This window comes from Oncorhynchus tshawytscha, linkage group LG10 (genome assembly GCF_018296145.1).
Source record: "Oncorhynchus tshawytscha isolate Ot180627B linkage group LG10, Otsh_v2.0, whole genome shotgun sequence".
Classification (NCBI taxonomy): domain Eukaryota; kingdom Metazoa; phylum Chordata; class Actinopteri; order Salmoniformes; family Salmonidae; genus Oncorhynchus; species Oncorhynchus tshawytscha.
In genome coordinates this window covers 13,069,712-13,081,844 of record NC_056438.1, presented here as the reverse complement: position 1 = coordinate 13,081,844, position 12,133 = coordinate 13,069,712, and the positions used below count along the sequence as shown (strand labels likewise).

Sequence of the window (12,133 nt, the reverse complement as noted above, 5' to 3'; positions counted from 1 at the left end):
AGGGTGTGTCTCCATCTCCAGAACTCAACCCAGTTAAACACTTCTGGGAGATTCTGGACTGGTGCATGAGACCACGTTTTTCACCACCATCAACAAAACACCAAATGATTGAATTGGTTGGAGAAGAATGGTGTCTGCATCCCTCCAAGATTTCCAGACACTCGTAGAATCTAATGCCAAGGTGCATTGAAGCTGTGGTGGCCCAACGCCATAGTAAGACACCTGATGTTTTGTTGATTTTTGTCAGTTATCTGTAACTTATTCCAGGAAGCTAGGGTAGGCCCCATTGAAATGTATCTAGAAAGTATACTGAACAAAAATATAAACACAACATGCAACCATTTCAAAAGGTTTTACTGAGTTAGTTCATATAGGGAAATCAGTCAAATTAAATAAATACATTTGGCCCTAATCTATGGATTTCACATGACTGGGAATACAGACATGCATCTGATGGTCACACATACCTTAAGTTAGGGGTGTAGATCAGAAAACCAGTCCGTATCTGGTGCGACCACTATTTGTCTCATGCAACGCGTCACATGTCCTTCCCATAGAGTTGATCAGGCTGTTGATTGTGATCTGTAGAATGTTGTCCCACTCTTCAATGGCTGTGCAAAGTTGCTGGATAATGGAGGGAACTGGAACACGCTGTCATGCACGTCGATCCAGTGCATCCCAAACATGCTCAACGGGTGACATGTCTGGTGCGTATGCAGGCCATGGAAGAACTGGGACATTTTCAGCTTTCAGGAATTGTGTACATATCCTTGCGACATGAGGCAGTGTATTATCATGGTGAAGCATGAGGTGATGGCAGCAGGATCTCGCCTTATGGTAGAGAAATTAACATTCAATTCGCAGGAAAAAGCTCTGGTGGACAATCCTGCAGTCAGCATGCCAATTGCACACACATAAACTTGAGACATCTGTGGCATTGTGTGTGACAAAACTGCACACTTCAGTGACCTTTTATTATTGTCCCCAGCAAAAGGTGCACTTGTGTAATGATCATGCGGTTTAATCAGCTTCTTGATACACCTGTCACACACCTGTCAGGTGGATCGATTATCTTGGCAAAGGAGAAACGCTCACTAGCATGGGGTAAACAAATGTGATTTTTCTGTTGTTGAGAAATACATTTTTTGTGCATTTGGAACATTTCTGGGATCTTTAATTTCAGCTCATGATACATGGGACCAACACTACACAGTGCTGAAAAAAGTAACCAAATGTCATACTTCAGGCTGAGACACACAAGGTCAGTTTAGGGCTGAGACACACGGTCAGTTTAGGGCTGAGACACACAAGGTCAGTTTAGGGCTGAGATATCCTATGAAGGGACAAGGTCAGTTTAGGGCTGAGACATCCTATGAAGGGACAAGGTCAGTTTAGGGCTGAGACACAAAGGTCAGTTTAGGGCTGAACACACAAGGTTTAGGGCAGTTTTAGGGCTGAGACACACAAGGTCAGTTTAGACATCCTATGAAGGGACAAGGTCAGTTTAGGTCTGAGACATCCTATGAAAGGACAAGGTCAGTTTAGGTCTGAGACATCCTATGAAAGGACAAGGTCAGTTTAGGTCTGAGACATCCTATGAAAGGACAAGGTCAGTTTAGGTCTGAGACATCCTATGAAAGGACAAGGTTTGAAAATCCACAAGACTCACATGACCAAACATAAGAGATTTTCCTCATTTAAATATGACCTGAATAAACAAAGGATAATAAAATATCACATTCAGACTCCAAGAAACAACCCAATTCAACGTTTTTTTAAAAGTGAGAAATCTTTAAATTAATTTAATCAGCATTATTTACACAACAACCAACATGGACTACTCATACATGAGAGGAGTAGTACAGCCTGAATCCCACAGCTGTTTGTGTTGTCTTGCCAAAACTCCCATGTAGGCTGGGTGCCAGTTGGTTTCTGCTCGCCCTGGCATGAACAGAGCAGACAAAGACTGGTATGTAAAGCCTTGTCCAAGCCAGACAGGCCCATAGGGCAGCAGTCGATCTCCTGTTTCTGTAGCATGAGGCAGCTTGTTGTACAAGTACACCCCCCTTGACAGTACGCCCCCTGAAACAGACTGGCACCCAAGCTAACTCCTATGGTCATGACTCACAAGGATTTGGCAAAACGGCACAAACTGATCTGGGACACCAGGCTAGGGAGTAAGTAGACTATAATATGACAGAAATCCCTTTCGACAAGATATCCCTATGCTAAAGGTAGAATACATGAAGAAAATTAACAAAATCACTAGCGACAGCTGGCACCCTATTCTCTGGTCAAAATAAGTGCACTATATTGGCAGTAATAGGGTGCCATTTGGGACTAATAGCGTGCCATTTGCACAGCCTTTATCAGTGCTCAATTCTTCTAGGGCTGGAATTCAGACAAACTCATTATACCAATGTTTATGGCAGTGTCTTTGTTTACAAACTAATGTCCATGCATCGCCTTCTCATTGTGGAGAAACATGGAAGCATCGATTTGTGATGGGGATACTTCCTCGTGGTAGTAAAGTATTACCACTGTTCAGGGATTAGATCTGACCATGGGGGTAAAAGAGCTCCTGCATAAATACCACAATGAGTTCGATTGAAGGCCGAGGCTGTGGATCAGACTTTTCTGGGCCCCTCATCCCAACAGCTAAAGGTCCCGAAGCTTCAATGCTTGTATGGAATTCTCTACTTTAAGCAGTCTCAGCTCTACACATATCGAACCACCCGTCACATTCCTAGTGTCAATGTTGAATTAGAATTTTCCCTTTTTTTTAACAGATGAAACTTCCATGCAGCATCTGCATAGCAATTATTTGATCTCAGTTTCATGGGGATATGCAATTAGATCGTTATGCTATTTATATTCAGTTGCCCAGTTAAATATAGGTTAAATACAAATAAATGTAGATTGCTATCATTGCGTTTTTTGCAGACATTGATTCAGCTGTGACCTAACCTTATTAAAAGAGCACCATTCGCTAGAATAGCCGCTTCCCTACGAGTAAAGCAGAGACTGTGTGTAAAGTAGAGAATCCCGCACAATAGCAGAAGCTTCGGGACCTTTAGCTGTCCAGAAGAGGGGTTCAGAAAAGTCAAATCCTCAGCCACTCCATTGATCTAATCACGCCCCTATTTACACAATCACAGGTGAAGACGCAAAAGGAACTGAATCAATTCCCGACTGAATCAAATCTCCCACAATTCATGATTCACTGTCCTCTTCTGTTAGAAATCAAAATCCCAAAATGCAAATAAAAAAAGAAATGTAACAAGAAATCCACAAATTATTAACCAACCATTCAAAGAAAAAATGTTTGTCCTACTAATTTCCTTTTTATAAAACGTGTCAAATGGTACACTAAATAAAATAATATTTTACAACTTTTAACAGTAAAATCAGTTTTGTTTGAGGTAATTACATCATAGTTACTGTACTTGTATAAAGTAAAAAATAAACAAAATATATTTATTTTTTTTGCCTAAAAACACAACCAACCAACAAACCAAAAAGTGTTTTGCCTTGTTGTTCATTTCGCTCTTGGTTTTATTTTAAAAACTTTTTCACCTCATTGAGGCCAAAGTCTTCCGAAGTGACACATTCTGGGGTAGCATTAGGGAGCGAAAAGGTAGTGCCTGAAAGGTTTTAATATCAAGAGACCTCATTTTTAGCCCACCATCACCACCATCTTTCAATAGATGTTCAGCAACAAGCACTCTAAGTTCTCTCTCTGGTATAGTCTTCCCATATCCAGTGGTGACTGGTTATCCTACCCAAAGGATCTTGACCAGAAGGAGCATACATACTGTATCAACCAATCAGGATATTTTCTTTCCCCGACACAACCAATCGGAATCCATCATTCCCGTTGCCCCAGCAAATCGGATGCTTTCTTTCCCCGCACCACAACCAATCGGGTTCTTCCTTTCTCCTGCCACAACCAATCAGGTGCTTTCTTTCCCTTCATCCCTCGCCACAGATGCCACACACAGAGGAACAATGACAAAGTTATAGTTTGGGTACATACAAAACATCCACCTGAGGATGAAATTCAGACGGTCAAAGGCACAGAACTGGACCTGACCTGCGTTCTCCAGAACACTGGATATGCCCTGTAAAGAGTAACTAAACAATTCCTGGGTTTTCCCACCAATCTAATCTCAAAATATATGGTGATTCTTGTCCAAAGAACTCTCGTCTGAGAATACACTGCCCACATTGTGATCCCTTGAAACATTGTAAATTATTCTGGACTTCCACCGATCTGATCCCACCTCTAGACATTGCTCTCGTCAAAACAACTTGTCCCGTCCACAGCTTTTATTTGGGGATTATTTATGAACCTACTCTGTGGGAGTCCAAAAACCTTCAGCAAATTTGAGCTAAACCATTTTGCCACGCAGATTGGGATCAGGAGGGTCAATGGCAAATGTTTACATTTATGCCAAGAGGGGTTTGACCATTTAAGGTAACAGGTTGTAAAGGTTCTGAAGTTGTGCAAAAGAGTTGGGTTGAGGCAGAACCACTGATCACTATTATTGGACTGAGTGGAACTAGCCTGGTGCCAGATCTGTTTGTGCCGTCTTACCAACACATACGGTAAATGTAATGCATGACTACGACCACACTTTAATAACGTTTACATCCTGCTTTACTCATCTCATGTGTATATACTGTATTCAATTCTACTGTATTTTAAATCAATGCCACTCTTGACATTGCTCGTCCTAATATTTATATATTTCTTAATTCCATTCTTTTACATTTAGATGTGTGTATTATTGTGACTTGTTAGATCCTAGCTCCGACAGTGCAGTAGTAACACAAGCATTTTGCTACACCTGCAATAACATCTGCTAAATATGTTTCTGTTACCAATAAAAAAAAAACGTTAATAAAAAGAGGTTATTTTGAGTCAGCAAGACAGAACAATCAGATTTGGGACGAGGCTCGAGTGGACCACAATATGAGATAAAACTCAGCACCTCTCATAGGAACCAATACAACTGACTGTGTCCCGTCTCTCCCTAGACCTTCTACAGTACAATACACAGGGATACTTGGCCTACCGGATATCATACACTGGGCTATAATCAACCCCGAATAAATTATACAATTTGGGACTTAGAACTGATTTATACTATTTCTGTGGGTATGAATGCTAAATAATTTATGTGAGTTGGGACGGGGAAACTGCAGTGGACTTGGTTTGCACTCAAGCTTCCTATCCAAACTTAACTGAATGATTGGACTGGTATTGCTTATGTTGGGACATAGGTACAGCTACACAATGATTGAAGGGAACCTAGTCACATACACTTCTAGTCAAATTTTCATTCCCGTCTCCCATTCTCTCCCTGGTCATGGAGAGGAGTGCAGTGTATTCAGTCCTAGAGGAGCAGGGGCTACGATCCCATTCTCTACCCTTCTCCTGAAGTGTGCACTCATACGCTCCCCCTCATAGACTTAAAAGGGACTGGTGTGAGGAATATGGTGGAAACTCCATCCAGCCATGCTTGCACCAATACAATGCATGAGCATGAAGGGGAGTGACTGAAGGCACACTTCCGGGTGAATTGGAATGCAGCCAGTGAGTTTTAACCCTTTACCTTTAGTATTGTTTATCTACAAACATTGTTTTATTTTATATTAAGGCTTCTTTGTTTTTGTGGAAAAACAACATTCTATTAAAGTTGTGAAAAGGCTGTACTATGACATGTTGCATAATCACCATGGTTACGTCTATTCCATGTTATTTATCGACTTCATTATTACTTTAAACGTTATGTACAAAAAATAACTTCCTGTGTCAGGGTCAAACCCATTTCAATTTCAGGAAGTGAATTGAAATTCTGAAATTCCGAATAACTGAACATTCTGAAATCCTGCAGATCTGAAAAATCTTCATTGGGAAAAAGTCACTTTTCAACTCTCAAATTTGGAACTTCAATCAATCTCCTATGATTCATTAACTGAACTGACATGTAATCAACACCGACCCCGGAGAATGCGCATACACATGTGTTGTATACGTCGGAGTGTGTGTGACGACCCCACTCAGAACGGGGTGTGCAGGTGGGTGATGTGCTGCGTGGGAGAGGCTGCGTTGGGGGTGGAGCTATTTGATAGGTGGGAGGAGTTGGGGGAGGAGTCAGAGAGCTGCAGTTCCTCTAGTTTCTTCAGGTATTCATCTCTCAGGGCTAACAGCTCTATGTAACGCTGTTCCACTGGACTCTGCTGCTGTAGAGTAGAGCAGAGCAGGGTAGGATAGAGCAGAGTAGAATATACATAGTAATTACCACCACCAGGGGGAGGCAGAGAGCGGGAGGAGACAGGAGAAGAGGGAGAGGATGGGGAGAGGGAAAAAAATACTGTTAATTATATGCAAACAACGCAAACAGATAAGCATATAAACAATCACAAAGAGGTATAGAGGCTCAAGAGACACACGGTGAAAACATGAATATTCATTATTGATGCCTAGAGTGTTTTAAATGAGAGCAGCAAGCTGGTCTGGTGCCAACACACAATACTGTTTATTTGTTTATTAGGATCCCTAGTAGTGTTTGCCGAAGCAGCAGTTATTCACAAAAAACACACGACAAGTAACAAAACACTGATACACAAGGACAGTCAAACAAATTAAAAATACAACGATAAACAAACAAAACAAAATACAACTAAAATAAATGAGGTGTGTTAGTGTCCCCTCACAGTGCAATGAGATGGTACATCTGTTCTAAAAAGGTAAAGTTACTGTTTGCTCAGTAATAGGAGATGGTAGGGAGTTCCATGCGATCATGGCTCTTTATAATACTGTGCGTTGGACATGGGGACTGTGAAGAGACCCCTGGTGGGGTATGTCTGGGTGTCTGAGCTGAATGTTATTTGATTATACAGATAATCTGGAATTTTCATTATAGTAATGCTTCTCCTAAAAACTAGAAGAGTTGGCAGTTAATCTCTCCTCAACCATGAAAGACTATCATGTTGTTGATGTTAGTTCTGTGTTTGTTGTTCAGGGCAAGGCGTTCTGCTTTGTTATGAGCCAGATGCAGCTTTTCTAGGTCTGTCTTTGCTGCACCTGACCATATTACTGGACAGTAATGAAGACGGGACAAGATAAAAGCCTGAAAACTAGTACAGCTGATGTGTCAAAAACACAGAACATATTTTAATAACAGACATACCCCTCTCCCCCATCTTCACAACATCTTTGTCAATATGACTTGACCATCCAATGTAACTCCTAGGAGTTCAGCTTCCCTAATGGTCCCACCTTTTACACACAACTCCTGAGAACGTTTTGAACCAAATACAATGCTTTTAGTTGTAGATGTATTTAAGACCCGTTTATTATAAAAATCACCCATTCTGATAGTAACTCATTATTTAGAATTTGTGTAGGCTCACTGGCTTTGGGTGCTGACCAGGATTTCCGTTAGCCCGGAAATTGCCGGCCTTTGGACGTGAAAAAAATGTAAAGCCGATAAGTAAAAAAAAAAAAAAAAAAAAAACTGTTGCTGGCCAAAATGACAGAGATTTTTAAAAACTTTTTACATTTTTTTTAATTAATTGATGGAAATATCAGTCTATGGAAATACAGTTGACCGTCATGCTTATCGGTCTATAGGTCAATTTGTACAATTTTGAGGAATTCAATTGGCCCGTGTGTATTTTCATAGGTCATCATGTATCTTATTTATCCAACACTATCACACAACATACAGAGCCTATTTTGAGAGTCATTTCTCCTGCAGTTCCTGAGCTGGTTGCTGCTGGAGTAAAACATGTGCTTTTATCAGCTCATTATTTGCGCAACAACTGTAAATGCTATCACGTCTTAACTGTTTTGGTGCACAAAAAAAAAAAAAAAAAAAAAAAAGAGCTACTATTTTTATTTCTCTATTGGTAATTGAAGCGCGCCTCCCATTCACCTCCCAAGTGCAGGCAACCAGCTATCAGTGTATCACCCACCAGCGCTCCCTGAACATTATCAGGACAGAAAAACCAGACACATGCTCAGGAGCGCGCTCCCTCAAAATGATCAGGACAGAGAAACCAGACATGCTCAGTGCGCGCTCCCTCAACATGATCAGGACAGAGAAACCAGACATGCTCAGTGGGCACTCCCTGAACATGATCAGGACAGAGAAACCAGACACATGCTCAGTGTGCACTCCCTGAACATGATCAGGACAGAGAAACCAGACATGCTCAGTGTGCACTCCCTGAACATGATCAGGACAGAGAAACCAGACACATGCTCAGTGTGCACTCCCTGAACATGATCAGGACAGAGAAACCAGACATGCTCAGTGGGCACTCCCTGAACATGACCAGGACAGAGAAACCAGACACATGCTCAGTGCTCACATGGAGCCCTCCAAACAAAAGACCATGAAAACATTTACATATCTCCTACATGATGGTTATGAAATAAACCAAAACCTGTTTCTCACAAGTGTAGGAGGTTTTGAACTGCGCAAACAACGTTTCACTCCGAGACTGAGAACAGTAGATGACTAATTAATATATGCATTAACAGAAATTAATATAACCAAATGTGACCGACCGGCTCGATCTTACATGCAAAATTTGAAATTAGTATTTTTTATTTTTTACATTGGATAAAAGTAGAGACTCAGAGCTAGAAAATGGTATATCATACACTACAGTTGAGGAATAATGGGAAAGTCCTTCTGCTGTGAAAGTTAATAAACTTCCGGAATGCCATACCTCACATTTGAGAAAATGGCCCTTGAATGTTTGGTAAACCTACTGGAAAGCTCTTTGTCTACACCCATTCAGCATCGTTCACATACACTTAAGCCTTCGCCCCACCCGTCGCGTTAAGGATTCACATGTGAGGCTATCTACTAAACAGCCAAAGACTTCAAGACTAAAGGCTGGTTTGTACCACGGGTGTGCCCGTAACTTTAATCTGGCGTGCCAGAGCGTGCTCGTAAACTCAAGAGTTGTCAGATTGTCCGGTCGTAAATTCGGAGCTTTCAAAGTGCACACTGGACGCTCTGGCCGAGGAGTAGGGTTGATCACAGCGTTCTGACCTATTAACAGCAGTCAAGCACCCAAGCTAACTGGCTAACATTGGCTAGCTACTTCCAGACACATATATTTACACAAGTCATCTGAACCTTGGCTATGAGACTCAACATTGAGCTCAGGTACATCCTGTTTCCATTGATCATCCTTGAGATGTTTCAACAACTTGGAGTTCACCGGTGGTAAATTTAATTGATTGGACATGATTTGGAAAGGCACACATTTGTCTATATAAGGTCCCACAGTTGACAGGAATTGTCTGTGTATGGACAAAGCAACTGTTCTGCCTTATTATTATACGACCATGCTGGTCATTTATGAACATTTGAACATCTTGGCCATGTTCTGTTATAATCTCCACCCGGCACAGCCAGAAGAGGACTGGCCACCCCACATAGCCTGGTTCCTCTCTAGGTTTCTTCCTAGGTTTTGGCCTTTCTAGGGAGTTTTTCCTAGCCACCGTGCTTCTACACCTGCATTGCTTGCTGTTTGGGGTTTTAGGCTGGGTTTCTGTACAGCACTTTGAGATATCAGCTGATGTACGAAGGGCTATAAAAATACATTTGATTTGATTTGATTCGTGTATGGACAAAGGAATTGTGTCGAGGCACAGATCTGGGGAAGGGTACCAAAACGTTTCTGCAGCATTGAAGCTCCAAGAACACAGTTGCCTCCAGCATTCTTAAATTGAAGAAGTTTGGAACCACCGAGACTCTTCCTAGAGCTGGCCGCCTGGCCAAACTGAGCAATCGGGGGAGAAGGGCCTGGTCAGGGAGGTGACTTGAACCCGATCGAACATCTCTGGAGAGACCTGAAAATAGCTGTGCAGTGACACTTCCCATCCAACTTGACAGAGTTTGAAAGGTTCTGCAGAGAAGATTGGGAGAAACTTTGCAAATACAGGTGTGCCAAGCTTGTAGCGTCATACCCAAGATGACTCGAGGTTGTAATCGTTGCCAAAGGTGCTTCAACAAAGTACAGAGTAAAGGGTCTAAATACTAACATAAATGTGATATTTCAGCTTATTATTTTTACTACATTTGCAAAAATGTCTAAAAACCTGTTTGCTTTGTCATTTTGGGGTATCATGTATATAGAGATGAGAAAGTCTGTAACGAAATGTGGAAAAAGTCAAGTTGTCTGAATACTTTCCCAATTCCTCTCATGTAATGGGGAATTGATCAAAAAGTATCTAGCAGAGGTTCATCTGTCACATATGGAACTGAATGAAGTTCTCGAATTGCATTTTGGGAAGGTTTGAAAATGCTGTTTTATTGGCTGCTTTATTTCATGAGTTACATGTTCTGTTAAGATGCATTACCACGGTCACCTCCTTTGTTTTGTTGACGTTGATGTGATCTCGGTCATTCTGAACACCGTGGGCCGACACCCTAATGGGATATGCACCCACTGCATATGGGTCCGGCACATTTCTCAAATGGCCGGCAAATTAAAATCTTCCCGGTCACGTTGTCCGGCACCTCATTTTCCTAACGGAAACCCTGGTGCTGAATCATCTGCATACATGTTCATGCTAGTCTTCAGTAAAACTAGTGGAGAATCATTTCTAAAATAGAGAAGAGTAACAGACCACGGCAACTACCCTGAAGGACACCGCACATATCTGATGTTATACAACTAGTGGGTCAAATCCGGAATGCTGATTGGTTAAAACCGCATTCCTACCGGTGTCTATTCCACAAGTTACCACCGGCTAAATCTATGACGTTAAAATGCCTATTTACTGTGTTCCATCTGACTGGGCGATCCACTGTCTCATCAGCCCAGCCAGGCACGTTATAACCTTGATCTCCACTATAAAAAGCATCTAGATATTCTCACATATCTGATGCTAGAGAAGCTTCCATTGAAGAACACTATTAGAGTTCTGTTGGTTAAATAACTCTCCAACCATGTGATGGCAGGCGATTTAAAGCCATAGCAAGTGAGTTTCAACAATAGCGATGTATGATCTATAACATCAAAGGCTGCACTGAAATCTAAAATACAGCTCCATCTATCATCTTATTAGCCATTTATTTTAGCCAATCATCAGTCATCGGAGTCAGTGCAGTACAGGTTGAGTGCCATACTCCATTTTCATGCTGAAAATCAGTAGTTAACTTGTTCTCTGAAAAATAGCATTGTATTTGGTCAAACACAAATCCTCTCCATCAGTTTACTAAGAACAGGCAGTAAACTGATTGGGTGGCTGTTAGAGCAAAGGGTGCTTTACTATGTTCAGGTAGTGGAATTACTTTAGCTTCCTTCCATGCCTGCACACACACACACACACACACACACTCCTGTAGGCTTTGGTTAAAGACATAGAAATGTCTCCCTCTGTGTTTGTGTGATTATGACAGGGAAAGAGGATTATCTGCTCCAGTGACTCAGACCCTGTTGACAGGGAGAGGGATGTTTGGGCTGCAGGGGTTTGTGTGTGTGTGGCAGGTTAGAGTTAGGGGGAAAGATTGGTGTGTGTGTGTGTAAGAACAGGCAGCAAACACACACCAACACCGCAAGTCATACAGGATGCCACGGCAATACTGCAGCCAAACCAACCAAACCCCAGAGGCAATACTTCACAAATCAGACTGATCACAAGCAAAGTTCCCTCTAAGCTGCATGCGGGACTGCCCCACCGGGACTGCCCCACCGGGACTGCCCCACCGGGACTGCCCCACCGGGACTGCCCCACCGGGACTGCCCCACCGGGACTGCCCCACAGAATAAATATCAGCCTGTGCAGAGACAGGATTGAACTTCACTCAACATTCTAGTTTTCCCCTTTAGTTAACACCAGTGCTTGACTTGGGCCGGCACTGTCCGGAATGCCATACCGGCACTTCTAATTCTGGGGGAATTGCGTATCGGCTCATCTACAAAATTAAAAGTAACCTATCGCTGTCCCAGAATCACAGAGGCAAAAAAGGTTGATCAAAGTGGAATGAAGGTGGGACCTTCATTGAATAGCAATGGAGAGTGGGCATTCATTTCCTGATTTGTCCAAGTTCATTTGCTGCTAGGCTGCGAGTAGCAGTAGGCTGTTGGAGGTTGC

The 12,133-nt window shown here is 42.1% G+C and overlaps 1 protein-coding gene across 3 annotated transcripts in view; it reads right to left on the bottom strand.

Annotated features, from left to right (window-relative positions):
- Positions 1–3,882: 3,882 nt before the first annotated feature.
- LOC112237504 (myotubularin) overlaps positions 3,883–12,133 on the bottom strand; it is a 49,730-nt gene continuing 41,479 nt past the window's right edge. For all 3 annotated transcript variants that reach the window (XM_042328141.1, XM_042328143.1, XM_042328142.1), the window contains one exon: positions 3,883–6,249. In XM_042328141.1, coding sequence (XP_042184075.1) covers positions 6,067–6,249 — 183 coding nt within the window. In that variant the 3' untranslated portion in view covers positions 3,883–6,066. The remainder of the gene's footprint in view (positions 6,250–12,133) is intronic.